Source organism: Pipistrellus kuhlii, unplaced genomic scaffold (assembly GCF_014108245.1).
Source record: "Pipistrellus kuhlii isolate mPipKuh1 unplaced genomic scaffold, mPipKuh1.p scaffold_m20_p_15, whole genome shotgun sequence".
In the NCBI taxonomy this organism is placed as follows: Eukaryota; Metazoa; Chordata; class Mammalia; order Chiroptera; family Vespertilionidae; genus Pipistrellus; species Pipistrellus kuhlii.
The window spans coordinates 22,157,028-22,173,097 of record NW_023425460.1 but is presented as its reverse complement, the minus strand read 5'-3'; the positions used below and the strand labels follow the sequence as shown (position 1 = coordinate 22,173,097).

The 16,070-nt window shown below is 34.6% G+C and overlaps 1 protein-coding gene across 3 annotated transcripts in view; it reads left to right on the top strand.

Annotated features, from left to right (window-relative positions):
• PRKG1 (protein kinase cGMP-dependent 1) overlaps window positions 1–15,728 on the top strand; it is a 1,018,841-nt gene extending 1,003,113 nt beyond the window's left edge. For all 3 annotated transcript variants that reach the window (XM_036438437.2, XM_036438436.2, XM_036438438.2), the window contains 6 exons: window positions 2,403–2,544; window positions 3,785–3,948; window positions 9,097–9,219; window positions 9,308–9,370; window positions 10,460–10,526; window positions 13,825–15,728. In XM_036438437.2, the coding sequence (XP_036294330.1) occupies window positions 2,403–2,544; window positions 3,785–3,948; window positions 9,097–9,219; window positions 9,308–9,370; window positions 10,460–10,526; window positions 13,825–13,923 (658 nt within the window). In that variant the 3' untranslated portion in view covers window positions 13,924–15,728. The remainder of the gene's footprint in view (window positions 1–2,402; window positions 2,545–3,784; window positions 3,949–9,096; window positions 9,220–9,307; window positions 9,371–10,459; window positions 10,527–13,824) is intronic.
• The last annotated feature ends 342 nt before the right edge of the window (window positions 15,729–16,070 follow it).

Genomic DNA, 16,070 nt, shown 5'->3' with positions numbered 1-16,070 from the left:
GCTTATTCAGAATATAAATATGAATACCTTTCAGTAGAACTTTCATATGAAATTGGTCCCTCACATAAGGGTTTATACTCTGCTTGCAACATTAACAATGCATTTGTCCATTTGGTTCCATTAACAACTGAGTAGTAAGAAAAACAGATATGTTGCCCAAAGTCACAGTTCCAGAAATCATCTCTCCTAAAAGTAATCAAGAATTTGTAAGCTTTTCAAAAGGCCCACCCAAACTATATTTAGACAGTCCCGATACAAGGAAGTAATTGATTTTCTTATTAAAACTAATGTAAAATAGGGCAAGATTCTAATTCATGTATGTTTGTTTTGCTTGGGCTTTGCTTTTGCTTTGTAATACTCTCCATTGAGGAGACTTGGAGTCATATACAGCACTCAACTACCCTGTTTCCCCGAAAATAAGACAGTGTCTTATATTAATTTTTTTCTCCCAAAGTTGCGCTAGGTCTTATTTTCAGGGGATGTCTTATCTTTCCATGCGCTAGGTCTTATTTTTGGAGGATGTCTTATTTTCGGGGAAACATGGTAGTTAAAGCTCTGTGCTAATGATCTATTATATATTACATATAGATTAGTAATGATCTATTATGGATGCTTACTATTTAATGCAAGTAATCTCTTCAGTTGAAAGGAATATGCTGCTCGATAAACAAACCCACATCACTAAGCACAGAGAAGAAAGGACCTTACAGGCACTACTTTAACCCCTGTCCCAATACACAGGATTACATAACGTTAACTTGGCAAAGATAGCTCCACCTCAGAAGACAGCCGCAGCATAAAGTCTGTTACTTATTTCCTAATACAGATGCAATTCTTTTTAAACTTTTTCTTGTCCTTATAATTCACAGTTTAGTTAATGTTGAAGAGAGACACTAAAATCTTAGTAATCACAGTTAAGATTCTAGTTCTTAAAAAAAGATAGCATCATGCCTCAAATTGTATTTCGAAAGAAAGATTTCTTTGGGGAAGAGCTAATCATTTAAGTGACAACTCAGGGGATCTTAGGGGTTGAAGTGAAGAATACTTTCCTAAAAGACTATGTTTATTGTTTTTAAATGTCCTGATGCTGTCTGTGTTAGCCTTGGATTCACTGGTTTATTGTGCTAGACATTACTTCTCAGTATTGAAAACGAAGCAAATGTCATCAAAATGCAAACTGGCCTCAGTGACTCTTGTGAAAGCACAATTTGGGGCTCCTGTTGTTGCTCACCCTAACCCTGCCTGCGTCTAGCCTCTCAGCCTACATCTGAGCCTCAAGAGCTGATGTTCACACTAATGTTCTGGAATTATCATAAAATGAATAAATTGCATTCACTGGGAAAAGAGGAAAAAATCATAGTGGATCTTTGTAAACAATTCCACTAAAAATAGTTAAAGTCTAAGGTTCTGGCCTAGAACCTAGGAGTTAACCTTAGATTCCAAAGCTTTTCCTTTTATTATTTCATTAAATAAGTACATGAGAGAGGCAGAAACAAGGAGAGCTTTCCTGCTCAACATCATAATCAGGTTTACTAATAAACTTTCCCACCCAATTACCTTTTACTTTCTAATTATCTTCGACACGAGCCCCATGTTGTCTTCCTCATAAGAAGGCAGCAGTTGTAGAAATAGGTATTGTTTGTCTTGCTGACATCAGTTGCAAACACAGAAGAATACTTGCTTGTGATATGATTGTATCAGAAGCCTCACAACTCATTTCCAAAGTGGCCCTTGAAAATATTAACTTCTATGTACATTCTCATGAATCATATCTATACTATTCAGAGGCCCTGTATGAATAAATATGACTGAGCTCTAAAACTGTCCTTTGAAAAACACCTGTTGGTAGACAAGCTCTACAATAAGATTTGTCTGTCTTCTGCCCACCACTGTTATTACGCCATATATATATATATATAAATATAAATATAAATATATATATATATATATATATATATATATATTATTGATTTTTTTTTTTTTTTACAGAGAGGAAGAGAAAGGGATAGAGAGTTAGGAACATCGATGAGAGAGAATTATCGACCAGTTGCCTCTTGCACACTCCCTACTGGGGATGTGCCCGCAACCAAGGTACATTCCCTTAACCAGAATCAAACCCAGGACCTTTCAGTCCGCAGGCTGATGCTCTATCCACTGAGCCAAACCGTTTTTTGGCAATTGAGGCTTTTTGGATGGTAGTGAGCCACTGGGAGAAAGTCACAAAGTACATGAAATGTGGTGTGTTTGACAACCCAATGCAGTGGCAGTCATATGACATTTGGCCAGGAGGATTTGGCCTCTGGGGTCAAATTTTGGTACAGGAGTATAGTGAAATGAGAAATAAAACCTCATGAAATAAATGGATTTCTCATATACTTTTCTTCCCATATTCTGTATCTCAGAGGTTCATTTGAAGACTCTACAACCAGATTTTACACAGCATGTGTGGTGGAAGCTTTTGCCTATCTGCATTCCAAAGGAATCATCTACAGGGACCTCAAGCCAGAAAATCTCATCCTGGATCACCGAGGTTATGCCAAACTGGTCAGTGTACTTTCCACATTCTCTGCCCTGCAGTTTTAAAATACTGGTTTATAAATCTGTGTTCAGTTACTAACATAAAATCTCACTATTCACTTTACGTATCATAACTTTTCTTAAGAAGCAGATTTAGTGTTACTATTTTCAAGTAACGATTCCTTAGAGTTATGAGAAATTAAATTGACTAGGTTTGAATTAATAACATCTTGGCAAAACATACTCACATGGACTCATGCTTGGTGGCATGTTTTCCTAGACCCAAAAGAGCTAGAAGTTTTTTCTAGCTGGCTTTCTGCATCCAAAGTAAATGAGGTTTTATATCATGGAAAATTATTAATCATGTTAATATTTTAGATTTGAGAATAATGCAAATGGAAAAACAGTGGGCTTTGCAGACAATTTCCTTACCATGTTAATAACAAGAGCAGTAGTAATAATAATATTTTTAAAAATATAGTCAAGAACTGTCAAGACCTTTTGTAGAAGGTAAGTTCTGATTTATTTATGTTTTTAAATGCATGACTTTTGAAGGCTTTCATTCTTGTCTGTACCCGTTTCAATATTTTAACTTTGAAACTTTTAATTCCGCATAAGATTTCCAAAGAAATCAAATAAATGGCAATTATTTATATTCTCAACCAAATTGTTTAGAAAAAAATATACGTTTTTTTTTTTTTTTTGCATTTAAGTTTCCTTCAAATGGTTTCTAGAAAAAATAAAAGAAACGGCTTAATTTTTATATTTGTGTTTACCAAGAGCAGTCATTTGTCCCATAACTTGGTTATTAGCCTCTTCAACAGTAAATTGACTTCTAAATTAATATTAATTGAATTCTCAATTTCATTAAATCCAGCAGAAATCATGTATACGCTGGAAAATATGTCAAATAGGTCCAACTAGTCTTTTTAAAAATTTTGAGTAAATGAGAAATTATTTATTTATGCCCCAATAGCCATTGGCATAAATAAGAGAAAAATGGAAAGTATTTCTAGAAAGAAACATTTCCTTTATTTTAATTATGTGAATTTTATCTTCTACTCAAATTTCAACTTACCCTATTGAAACCAAGTTTGATCAGGCAGGCTTTATTTGAAATATAGATGACTTTTTAGAAGACAGGTCTATAACACACATCTGTTTTTATTTATTTTTTCATTGTTAGCAGCGTCCTTCATCTGAGGGATTTCTTGCTTTTAAAGTTAAACAAAAAAGGCTTGAGATACCATGTTTTTCTCTCTGTAAGGTGGATTTTGGCTTTGCAAAGAAAATAGGATTTGGAAAGAAAACATGGACTTTTTGTGGGACTCCAGAGTACGTAGCCCCAGAGATCATCCTGAACAAAGGCCACGACATTTCAGCCGACTACTGGTCACTGGGAATTCTAATGTATGAACTTCTGACTGGCAGGTATGGACATTGATAGAGAACTGCTGGTGAAAATAGACCAGAAAACAGCTACACAAGCCTGCCTTTGTCACTCTCATTAGACCATCTTAAAATGCTTTTCAACATATCTTTTTTAATATAATTTTCTTTCTTTATTGTTTACAGTATTATTATACTTCAATTCATTATGCTCATTGAGGAAAATTTCAAGTGAGTCTGATGAGGGCAACAAACTCAGTATCAATTGTTAGTCTCATTTTTGCTAATTCTTTATACGTACGTGAATATGGAATGACCTAGTATCTTTCTGTAAGATCTTTGAGCTTAGTCATTTATCCAACAATACAGCAAGGTACGTTGTAGTCATATAAAAACTATCCAGGGTCAACTATTTTTATAAATAAAAGAACCTGTTAGCAGTTGTTATATCTAAATGAAATTTGAATGCTTTGCAGGTTTTTTATGTAATACGGCTACGGTCATAAATAACTAAAAAGGGTACTATGGATACTAGCAGATATAAAACAGACTAAAAGCTTCATGAGGATAAGTACCACCAAGCCATGCGCTCAGGAAAATGAGTAATAGGATCATTATAGAGTTCAGAAGCTGGTTTTCAAGGAGAAAAGATTGCAGCTGAGCCTTAGAGTAAAAATACAGAGAGCAAGCAATGGAAATGGGCATTCTTGGAAGTGAGACATGACAAATACAGAAACAGTAGTGGAATTCAGGAAGATGGTTCATATTTTAAAAAATGATGGGAAATCAATTAGTCACCTTTCAAAGATCATAATTGCTAAACTTGCACTCCATCCAGAGAGGGAATCATTGAGTATTTTCCGACAAAGGAGTGGCATACATTGTCATATTTAAGGGAAAATAACTAGCAGAAATGTTTAGGGCAAATTGGAATGTGGATGGGGAGGCTAATTTGAATACTATATCAATAATTTAGATGTAGAAAGCAGAGAGCCCAGAATAAGATAGGGTCAGTGGAAAGAAATGGATGAGCATGAAGTAGAATGTGAAAGAATTAGTTAAGATAATTCAGTCACTACAGTACATATGAGAGAAAGACTAAAGACCTTGAGCCTCATTGCTCTTAGGATTCAGTCAATGTATGAAGCACTTAGAAGGGTGTCTAGAACATAGTAGCCATTAGGATTTTGTGGAGAGCTTCCTATCATTTCCAGGAATAGTTATGCTGTGCTTTCAATTTTATTTGTAGGCACTTTAAATTATTGCTCTTGAAACTTCTAAGTTGATCTTAAAAAAAATTAGGTTAAATCACAGATAATTTAATTTTTGCTATTGACAGGTAAATTTTTAAATATGTGACAAATTAAGTAGATGCATAAATACATATAAGATTTGAAAATAGAGAGGTTGAATTTAATATACATGTATATGGGTGGATAAATGTCTGGTGTTCTTTGAATTGCTATTAAAATCAATTATATCATTAATAGAAGAAAACTCTACTATCATCTAGTAAAATTAAAAAGTCTATACACTTAAAGAATTAAAAAGCACTTTTCTAAATAACCATAGGGTCATAGGAATTATGGGAGAGAAAAGCAGTAATAAAAATAAAGCAATCTGTGTGGTATGGCCAAAGCTGAACTTATTACCATAAATACTTATTATCATAAAAAAATTATGAGGCCAGCATTATCCTAATTTCAAAACCAGATAAAGACACTACAAAGAAAGAGAATTACAGGCCAATATCCCTGATGAACATAGATACTAAAATCCTCAATAAAATATTATCTTTTTAATATATTGCCAGAACTGACTTGATAATACACCATGATCAAGTGGGATTTATTTATACTAGTTCAAGGCTAGTATAGTATTCACAAATCAATAAACATGATACATCAGATAAACACATTAAAAGACAAAAATCACATGATCAGATCAATAGACACAGAAAAAGCATTCGACAAAATTCAAAACCCATTTTGGATAAAAACTCTCAGCAAACTGGAACAGAGAGATCATATCTCAGCATAACAAAGGCCATATATGACAAACCTACAGCCAATATCATACTCAATAGACCAAACCTAAAACCATTCCTCTAAGAACAGGAATAATACAGGAATATTTGCTTTCACCATTCTTATTTAAAATAGTACTAACCTGTTTCCCCAAAAATAAGATAGTGTCTTAATTTTTTCTCCCAAAGTTGTGCTAGGTCTTATTTTCAGGGGATGTCTTATCTTTCCATGCACTAGGTCTTATTTTCAGAGGATGTCTTATTTTCAGGGAAACACGGTAGAAGTCTTAGCCAGAGTAATTAGAAAAGAAGAAATAAAAGCATCCAAATTGGAAAGGAGGAAGTAAAACTCTGATTATTCACAGATGACATGATATTGTACTAAAGACTTGACCGATAACCTACTAAATTTAATAAGTGAATTCAACACTGTAGCAGGATACAAAATTAACCCCCCACCCAAAATGGTGGCATTTTTATAGTCCAAAAGTGAATTCTCAGAAAAAGAAACTAAAAAAAAAATCCCATTTATCATTGCAACAAAAAATACTAAGATACTTAGGAGTAAAGTTAACCAAGGTGATAAACACCTGAACTTGAAAAACTACAGGATGTTGAAAAAGAGATAGATGAAGACATAAACAAATTGAAGAATATACAATGTTCATGGATTGGTAAAATCAACATCATTAAAAATGTCCATACTACCCAATGCAATTGCTATTAAAAAACCATCAGTATATTTCAAAGATCTAGAACAAATACTCCAAAATTTTATATGGAACCAAAAAATACCCCAGAAAGTCACAGCAATCTTTAGAAGAACAAAGTTAGAGGGATCATAATACCAGATATCAAGTTATACACAAAACCACTATAAACAAAATAGCCTGGTACTGGCACAAGAACAGGCACGTAACCAATGGAATGGAACAAACAACCCAGAAATCAACCCAAATCATTATACTCAATATTTATCAATGGGGGCAAGAGCATACATTGGAGTCAAGACAGTCTCTAATAAATAGTGTTGGAAAAATTGGACAGATACATGCAAAAAAATAAACTAGACCACTAACTTACACCATACACAAAAATAAAATCAAAATGGTTAAAGTACTTAAATCTAAGTTAAGAAACCATAAAAATCTTAGAACAAAACAGGCAGCAAAATCCCAGATAGCTCTCATAGCAATATGATTCCTGATAAATAAATCTCCTAGGGCAAGGGAAACAAAGGAGAAAATAAACAAATGGGACTACATTAAAATAAAAAGCTTCTGCACAGTAAAAAGGAAACCATCAACAAAATGAAAAAAGAACCTACTGAATGAAAGAACATATGATATTTGGCAATGATATATCTAATAAGGTGTTACTATCCAAAATATGTAATGAACTCATACAACTTAACTAAAGGAAGACAAACAATCCAATTTAAAAATGGTTAAAAAGTCTAAATAGACACTTCTCTAAAGTGGATATACAGAAGGCCAAGAGACATATGAAAAAAAAAAATGCTCAAAGTCACTAATCATATGAGAGACACAAATCAAAATGATGAGAAATCACCTCACATATGTCAGAGTGTCTACCATCAAGAAATGACAGGTGCTGGCGAGTATATAGAGAAAAGGAAACCTCCGTACACTGCTGGTGAGAATGCAGATTGGTGCAGCCATTATGGAAAACAGTATGAAATTTCTTCAAAAAAACTAAATATGGAACTTCCTTTTGACCTAATGATCCCACTTCTAGGAATATATCCTAAAAACCTGACATGTCAATCAGAAAGAATGTATCTACCCCTATATTCATAGCAGTGCAATTTATAATAGCTAAGATCTGGAAACTGCCCAAGTGCCCATCAGTAGATGAATGGATAAAAAAAATGGTACATTTATACCATGGAATATTATGCAGCAGTAAAAAAGAAGAATCTCTTACCCTTTGAGACAGCATGGAGGGACGTAGAGAGTGAAATAAGCCAGTTAAAAAATATATAAGTATCACATGATCTCACTCATATGGGAAATCTAAAGAACAAAATAAACTGGTGAACAAAATAGACTCAGAGACATAGAAACATGGAACAGACTGATGAATCTCAGAGGGAAGGCGGGGGTGGGTGGGAAGAGATTAACCAAATAAGTTATATACATAACCCGTGGACATAGACAATAGTGTGGTGAAGGTAGGGGTGGGCTAGAAGGGTTCAATGGTTAAAAAAAAAAAAAAAAGGTACATCTGTATAACTTTCAACAATAAAGATAAAAAATACAACTACCCTGTGATACAGCAATTACACTTCTGGGTATCTATCTGGGTGTGAATGGTTACTAGGTATTACCTTGGACTAAGAGGATGGCCCCAAAGTGATATGGTCCTGCCTGTCACATCTCATAACTTCTGATTGGATTGAAAGTTGGAAATAGATCTTAAAAAAGCAATGCATGCTAATATATAGACCAGTTAACCACTACAGAGTGGTAGAGGAACTAAGGTGCAGGCCATCTCCCACAGATAAGCCAATTAAGTATACCAGGGCAAATAAAGGTAGATTGACAATAACGACACGATTTCAGAGAACATAGTAGAGCTTTCTATGAGCCATGTAACCTCCTAAACACCAAGAATTGAGAACAAGTAAAATAAATGATCTGGTGAGAGGTTTTCTAAGGCAACAAATCCTAGTTAAGGAGGCTAAATCCCCCCAAACCCCCCTGCTCTCTTCCTTCTAACCTTGCTTATTCTGTTCTTCAGGGTAGCCAGCCCCACTTAACATTAATAATCAGAAAGGTCCCAACAGGACCCATTTTCTACCTGTCTCACAACCAGAACCCTCTTCTACTCACACCAATTCCTTTCTTAGTTACTGGTTTTGTTCAAGTATTCACAGTCTGACTCCGGAAAGATTAATTTATCTGCAGTTTTAGCTTTAGATTCAGTTGACATCTATTCCAGTCACACAGAAATGAGAGGAACAACAGGCAAACTTGACACATTTGTGGTCTTGCTAAGTGGCTTCCTGAGAAAGGTTTCTATTATCTTCTCAATGTAAGCCCCAAAATAAAAATAAAAATTGATTTCCTTTATGAAGTTGTAACAATTTATGTTTTCTTATTTAGAAAATAAATCTCTTTTTATGTCTCCCATTCTTGCAGCCCACCTTTCTCAGGCCCAGATCCTATGAAAACCTATAACATCATATTGAGAGGGATTGACATGATAGAATTTCCAAAGAAGATTGCCAAAAATGCTGCTAATTTAATTAAAAAACTATGCAGGTAAGCATTTCAACCCATTATTTTTGAAAAGCCGGTAATGTGGGGGGGGGGGGAAAGATTTTTTATCAATTTTATTTTTTATTTTTAGGGACAATCCATCAGAAAGATTAGGGAATTTGAAAAATGGAGTGAAAGACATTCAAAAGCACAAGTAAGTATTCTCTCCTTGTAATATAAGTTTCAGAGTTTGGAAAACCTGACAAGTACTTCCCCAGTCTGGTTTTTGTTTTGTTTTGTTTGGTTTGTTTTGTTTTTTAAGTTAGTGGTTGTGTAACTTATCCAGAGGAAATGTATATTTTAATTCAAGGAATCAGTTTTCTACCAAAATACTAAAAAAAAAAAAAAAAAAAAAAAAAAAAAAAAAAAAAAAAGGCCTTCACCATATTCCCATATGTCCTAGATTAAAACCAAAATATTAAAATGTTTTTCCAACCAGTTACTAATTAGATAATAAGAAAAAGAAAAGCAAGTACAAAATATAATCTTTAAAAAAAGAGTATCTTAAATATCAGACTTTATGTATATTGATGGATGTTCTAGAACTAACCTAAGACAAAACTATTTTCTCTATTCACCTGTTTCTGTAACACACGAAATTCATATCCCTACCAGAGCAACTTACTGTATATACTGAAATATCTGTGAGTATCTAAAAGTTCTGCTAAGAGTTTGGTGTAAGCATTTGCTAATGGAGAACTCTTTCAAAAAGAGAAACACAAAACAACAACCAATCTAACAAACAAAAAACCACATTTTGTCAGAAAAACTGCCCACAAAATACCTTCACTATATTAAAAAAGAAAAAAGAAAAAAAAAAGGAAAATGAGATGAGAAAGGTTAATTAACTAAGGCTCCCTAATGAATCAGTAGCAAAAAAGATAATGTTCTGTCCGGACTTTTCATGCCTGATTCTGCCTGCTTAAAATAAAATATTCAGTAAGACACAGGGCCAAACATGTTATGACGTTTTTAAAGTTATAATGATAGTGTACAAACAAGGTCATGCAGAATTTACTAGAATCAAAAGGAGTTGCTTTCTAATTGGTGTTTAAAGAGTTGACATTTCAATTTCTTGAAAGATGCATTCCACAAAATAATTACGGTAAATGGAAAACATTGTTGTCACCTTGAAGATGTTTCCCTAACCACTTTCCGTCAGTCATGGGCATCATATATGTTGCATTGAGAAGGTTTGAACTGAGGTAAAACGCATTTAACTCTTACTGTTTTCCTGTCCTAGATGGTTTGAGGGCTTTAATTGGGAAGGCTTAAGAAAAGGCACCTTGACACCTCCGATAATACCAAGTGTAAGTAGACCTTCCTGTTTGTGTTTGTCAGTCATCAAACATGTGTCCAGTTTGTCCACATGAAGGCATTTGTCCGTCATCAAAAAATCTATTACTATTTCATCTGATCAAAAGATAAAACTGGAAAGATAACAGAAGTACCACATTAAAATAATTACATCTAAAACCCAAGCTTAAAAACAGATGAGCTGGGAGATGGTTATTATATATGTATTTTAACATTACCTTTTTTGACTATTCATTCTCATTTAAGTTTATTTGTGAATAAAAGCTGACTTTTAGTATGGCAAGTGTTAAATATATATTGGCATAGACAGAAGAGTATAATGAACCTCCAGTAAGCAGATGTGTGTGTTTTTTCATTATAAACTCTACATATCGTTACCCAAGAATAAGAATACATTAATCAACAACTTTAATGAATTTGTCATATTCATGTGTTATTACTAGAAACATGTATACTTTAAATTTCTTCATGTGTGTTCAGTATTCAGTATATTATGTGAGTATACTGGGGTGATTTAGGTCAATGTATGTTATTTTTTATTTATGAATCCTGTTTACTCTTTATCTTGCTCTGTCTGTAATAGTCTAAACCAGTGGTTGGCAAACTGCTCTTTTGACTAATGAGTTTGCCGACCACTATATATTACCCTTTACTTCTTTGCACACAATATGCCACAATCACCTAAGCCTCACAGCTTCCAACTACACAGTAACATTTAGTCTAGCATTGGTCACCAAACTCATTAGTCAACAGAGCCGCAGTTTGCTGACCATTGGGCTAACCCATAAGAGCCACATCAAAGCATTCCTTTACTCTCTGGTTTGTGGTAGGGTATGGTCAGCAGACCAGCAACAATTTTTAACAGCTATGGATTCCTGGTCGATATGTTTCATTTATGCCCCCAGATAGTTTCTCCTCCCTTGTTCCTGTCTTCAAACTATATTACAAGGCCACAGTATTCAAACAATATGGTATTGGCAGAAAAATAGACACACAAAAATGGAAGAGAACTGAGTGCCCAGAAATAAAGCAACACATATATGGGCAACTAATTTCCCATAAAATGTTCAAAAACATACAATAAAGAAAGCCTTTTCAATAAACACTGTTTGGAAATTGGAAAGCCACATGCAAAAGACTGAAACTAGACTGCTATCTGACACCATATACAAAAGTTCATTCCAAATGGGTTAAAGATTTGACTATAAGACCTAAAACAATAAAATGCATAGAAGAAAACATAGGTTCTAAACTATGGGTCTGGGTCTCAAAGGGGTTTTTGTGAACTTAACCCTAAAATCAAGGGAAGTAAAAGTGAAAATAAATGAATGGAACTACATCAACTTAAAATTTTCTGCACAGCAAAAGGAACCATCAACAAAAAAGGCAACCAGTTAAATGGGGGAAGATATTTGCAAATGTTACCTTTGATAAGGTTCTTTATCCAAAAACATAAAGAACCCTTTCAACTCAACAACAGCAAAAAATCCTAACCAATTAAAAAATAGGCAAAGAACCTGAACAGACACTTTCCCAGAAAGACATCCAGATGGCCAACAGGTACATCAAGAGGTGCTCAACTTCACTAGCTATGAGGGAGATGCAAATCAAAACCTCAATGAGATACCACCTCACAGCTGTTAGAGTGGCTATTATCAACAAGACAAGACAAAAATTGTTGGAGCGGAAGTGGAAAAAAGAGAACCCTGGTGCATTGCTGGTGGGAATGTAAATTGGTGCAGGCTCAATAGAAAACAGTATGGAGGTTCCTTAAAAAATTCCGAATAGACCAATTATAATACCTAGCCATCCCTCTTCTGGATATCTACCCCCAGAATTTTGAAACACTGAATGTATAAAGGTATTTGTACTCCTATATTTATTCTAGTATTATTCACAATAGCCGAGGAAAGGAAACAATCTAAGTGTCTTCCAATGGATGATTGGTTAAAGAAGATATTTACATATATACAATGGAATAGAACCCCGCCATAAAAAGATGAAATACTGTCCCCATATTACTTTGAGGCACTATCAGACACAACTATGTTCTTTTCTTTTATCAAACTGTAGGAGGGGGGGAGGGGGGGGGATTTCTCAAACTCTCTTTTGTTAAAAAGCCAGTCCACTAGGGAGACTAAGATGTTTATATTAAGTTGAAATAGATTTCAGTTGATCACAATTCTATTTTTTATTCAGTGCTGCATATGTCTAATAAAATGTGCTGCATCATCTTAACTAAGGGGAGAGAGCTGATTTGTGTTCCTGAGCCTCCTTCAGTTATGTATGTCCGTCTTCTTGGACTAACTCGAAACTGCTCTTTACACAGAAACATTTCCCTACTTCTAAAGAATCATTTCCATGCTAATGTTTATGTTTATTCACAAACAGAAGGGAAATGGCATTACCATGTCTCACATTACAAATGCTAATTGCATTCATGAAGTTGCATGAAGTTGTGTTTTTAGACCAAGAGTAAAATTAGAAATTTGAAAGAATAAATAGCAAGCCTAAACTATCCCAAACTAAATTTATCATGGGTCTCCATTTATGTAGTGATAATATTAAATGGGTACTTTTTAATTAATATTATAACATTTTATCTGTAAATGGTTTTAAATATTAGAATAGAGGGAAAATAAATATACTTCTTCACTACTTTTACCAATGCTCTACAGATTGAACTGTGCCCAGTAAATTTGCAAGAGTTTTGCTTGAGTTTGGAAATGGCTCATTATTCTATATAACCGGACTCCTCCCCTTTTATATATTTCTCATTTCATGCCCCTTCTCTCTTAGCAGCCAAGTTGGCCTCTCTGGTTACTTCAGCATGGAGCTCTCTCTCACCTCAGGGCCTTTGCCAGTGCCATTCCCTCTTTATCGAAAACAGTGATTCGTAGGTTTAAAAGAATACTTTCTCAAAGAGGCTTTCCATAATGACACTTATACTCACATGGCACATTTTATCTTTATGGCACTGACCAAAATGTACAACAAATAATCACAAAAGTCTATAGATTACAGACTTTTACAATTATAACCACACAATATATTTTTTACTAGCGTAAAAACTCCATGAGGGCAAGAACCATATGTATTTGTACTTACCACTGTGACTCCCGTTACACCAAGCACAAAACCTGCTGCCCAGTAGACACTCAAAAAGCAAAAATAAATGAAACAACACAGCCATTTGATTAGGGAACGAATAAAGAATGCTATTTTAAGATCTACCGTGGGATCTTGATAAACATTCAGACACCTGGTTACTGTTCATTCTCTCATTTCCAGGTTGCATCACCCACAGACACAAGCAATTTTGACAGTTTCCCTGAGGACAATGACGAACCACCCCCCGACGACAACTCAGGATGGGACATAGACTTCTAATGCTATTTCTCTTACCTGCTTCTGCCTTGCTGAAGACAGCTTCTTTTCTGAGACACAGCTGCCAGCAAACCTGAGGGAGAGAGAGAAGATTAGTGCTCGGGGTCACCATGATGCCTTTGATCGATGCTGCTCCAGTAACCACAGTGGCATTAGGACTTATTGCTTAGACGACAGTAGCGCTCTTTACACGTTTTTCGTTTGAACCTGAACATAGCAGTTGACATGGTGGTCCTGAAGCAAAAGCCTCTCACCAGAAAAAAAAACACAAAGATGTTTTCTATTGTCGCAATGATCTTGCTTCGCTCCGACTCTAATTTGAAAGACAGTAAGAAACACTCCAATCTAGTAAGAGAGTCTGCACCTTGCTAGAACTATCAAGAAGATAAAAAATAATAATAATATATAGGGTACGATAGATTTCTATGGTACAAAACCTGGGCTCTTCCCTTTCTTGAAGTGAGGGTTGTAGGATCTGTTACCGCGGGCCGGTGTATATACCGAACCAACCGAGGACCACGCTTCTGTTGGTCATAGAATTCATGTCAAACCAGTGCTAGAAGTCCCATGTTCTCATTTCCCAGCAGTGCTGATGACAAGACTGAATGTTACCTTTCCTTTCTGACAGATTTAAAAAAAAAAAATTTGACATGTTAAAAGCACAACTGCTATGGATTCTGCTGAGAACTCTCATAGCAGGTATATATGCGTTTTTCACAGAGGAACTGAAAAAAAAAGCAATGTGCATGATATTCGTTTGTTTTTGATAAATTGGCATGACAGAGTGGGGAAAAAAGCAATCCACAACCATTTCATATTTTTTGGAAAATAATTGTGTTTCAAGATGGTCCTGGAAATAAGTGACTAGCAGCCAATTGGTTTTTATTTATTACCTAACACACCCTCAAACTGAGGCTTAAAATATTCCCTTTTATAAAGATAAACCCTTGGGGTCAGGGTGGGATGGGATGGAGAGGGATCAAGATTCATCCAAAAAATAAAAAATAAAATAAAAAACTATATAGGTGCTATGTATATCTTTCATCTATAAATGTCAGTGTCTGAACAGACAACACAAATTCTACTCATTTCATGTGCAGCCAGAGACTCGAGCATTTCCACTGAATTTATCAAACCAAACTCCTGTCAGATTTTACTTATACAACATAGTCTGGGTTGAGGGAAAAAGATGATTAAAAACTGTTAGAACTAGCTTCTTGTCTTAGGCCTGAACCCCTTCTCTTCTTTCTCCCCCCCCCCCCCAAAAAAAAAAAAGTAAATAAAAAGGAAGAAGAAAACAAAAATCATTGAGATTTGTCTATTAGCCAGATGAGAAACTTTCCTTATGTGAGGTCAGGGAACAAGGAAAAAACTTGGCCATATATTGATTAGCTGATATGTGTCCCTGTGAAAGTAGGAAGGAAGTAGAGAGGAGAACAATGAGGTGAACTAAATAGAACAAAAATATTACAACCCTGAAAATATCATACTCCCTAGAAATGAGTGGGTTTGAAAATAGCACACTGCTTTTGCTTTTTCCACAAGGGGAAAAGGATCAACAATTTAAACTGAGTCTTTTGTTGGCAGGCCAGCTGACTATTAATAGTTGTCATAAGCAACAGAACCACTGGGAAGCTTTTCCTAGACAAATAGCATTGCATCTACACAGACAAATGCATAACCTTACAAGTTGTCATCCTGATTTGGAACTGTGTGTGAATTTGGCATAGTACATAGCGGTTTGCATTTTTCCAGTAGAGAGTTGTTTTGTTTTGTTTTTTAAGTCAAACAAGTATAGACATTTCTGCTAAAATATATAAATAAATAAAAATATGTCCACCTAGATCATTACACTGTATCCAAGAAGGCATATGTTATTATTTTGGTTCAAATTGTCCATACAAAGACTACTTTAGAGTATATCTTATCAAAATATAATAGTCTAAGAAACATTTGGAGAATAAAAGTATTAAGGGCATATTATAATTAGAATAAAATCAAAACTTTCATTCTAAGATGTTATTATTTTCATGTTACTGAATTTTCTCCTCCCTTACAATTTCTCAGAATTGATCTAGTCCCCAAAATAGCCACTTCCTTCATCAGATTTTAGAATATAAAATTAAACACACCAATCTAAAGTCTAGCTA